We start from the raw sequence: 1048 nt of genomic DNA on the forward strand, positions 1-1048 counted from the left end.
CTGCCATTTGTAAAAAAAATTAAATTCAAATAATTTAAATGAAAAAATTGAATGTTGTTGGAAGGTTCATGCACGGCTTGGTGTGAGATGTCGTGGAGGCAAGTTAGCTGTCAATACCTTCATCTGAACGCATCAAGGCTGGACTGTGAACATGAATGTTGAACGGCAATACAATTGAACCGCGTGAGGCGATCACAAACTCTCCAGCGAGATGGCGATGAACGATGACATCATGAGTGAAATATGATGCATGCGTTGACAAACATGACAAACTCAGCATCTTACAGCAAGTCCGTAGTCAGTATACCTCAGCTGTGCTGAATATGGAGTTCACACAAGTTCACTCTTGAGGTGGACTAGCTGGAAGATGAAGAAGAGGGAAATCTGCTTCTCCATCTCACTGCTCCACTTTATTGGTGTCCGCTGTTCAATTCATCTTGGAAAACACTTTGAAATCATTTTCTTTACGATTCAACATCAACAACCAATTGTTTATTTGCAGCTTTAACGCTAAGCTCAATATCTATATCCAATTGTCTGAGCGCAACATTCTCATGAATAAAGTTGTCCTCAAGAAAACTAAATGAAGTGGAATACATTTTACATATAATTCATACACTCAGCCCTTTTTTTTGTTTCTTTTTAAAAAAAAAAAAAATGAACTCAGTATTACTCTGGCCAAGCAAACTTCATCATCATCATCATCATCATCATCATCATCATCATCATCATCATCATCATCACGTCCCAGCTATCAAAAATGATAACATTTGTAGTTGCGTTTAATTGTGTCGTGTGGCTCTGCCACTCACTTGTGGTGTGAGATTAAGCAGCGCAGAGGCTAATCGCCTTTGCACAAACTAGTTGAGAACTTGGTAGCCAATGCTATTAGCTGCTGGATGTCTGTGTCACAAACTCTTCGAGGATTAGTCAGATGATGGAACCCGGTGTGGATTTCACCTCATTAATGGCACAGACGCCAACTCACCGATGTGATTTTGCCGGGAGATGGAATCAAAACCTCCTCGGCCATTGTAAGTCCTTGTCG

The 1048-nt window shown here is 40.4% G+C and overlaps 1 protein-coding gene across 3 annotated transcripts in view; it reads right to left on the reverse strand.

Annotated features, from left to right (window-relative positions):
* Positions 1–1048, reverse strand: part of slc2a15a (solute carrier family 2 member 15a) — a 12292-nt gene extending 11244 nt beyond the window's left edge. For all 3 annotated transcript variants that reach the window (XM_076016677.1, XM_076016676.1, XM_076016675.1), the window contains exon 1: positions 989–1048. In XM_076016677.1, coding sequence (XP_075872792.1) covers positions 989–1033 — 45 coding nt within the window. In that variant the 5' untranslated portion in view covers positions 1034–1048. The remainder of the gene's footprint in view (positions 1–988) is intronic.

This window comes from Nelusetta ayraudi, unplaced genomic scaffold (assembly GCF_046127955.1).
Source record: "Nelusetta ayraudi isolate G7.1 ecotype Tasmania unplaced genomic scaffold, CSIRO-AGI_Nayr_v1 ptg000235l, whole genome shotgun sequence".
NCBI lineage: Eukaryota > Metazoa > Chordata > Actinopteri > Tetraodontiformes > Monacanthidae > Nelusetta > Nelusetta ayraudi.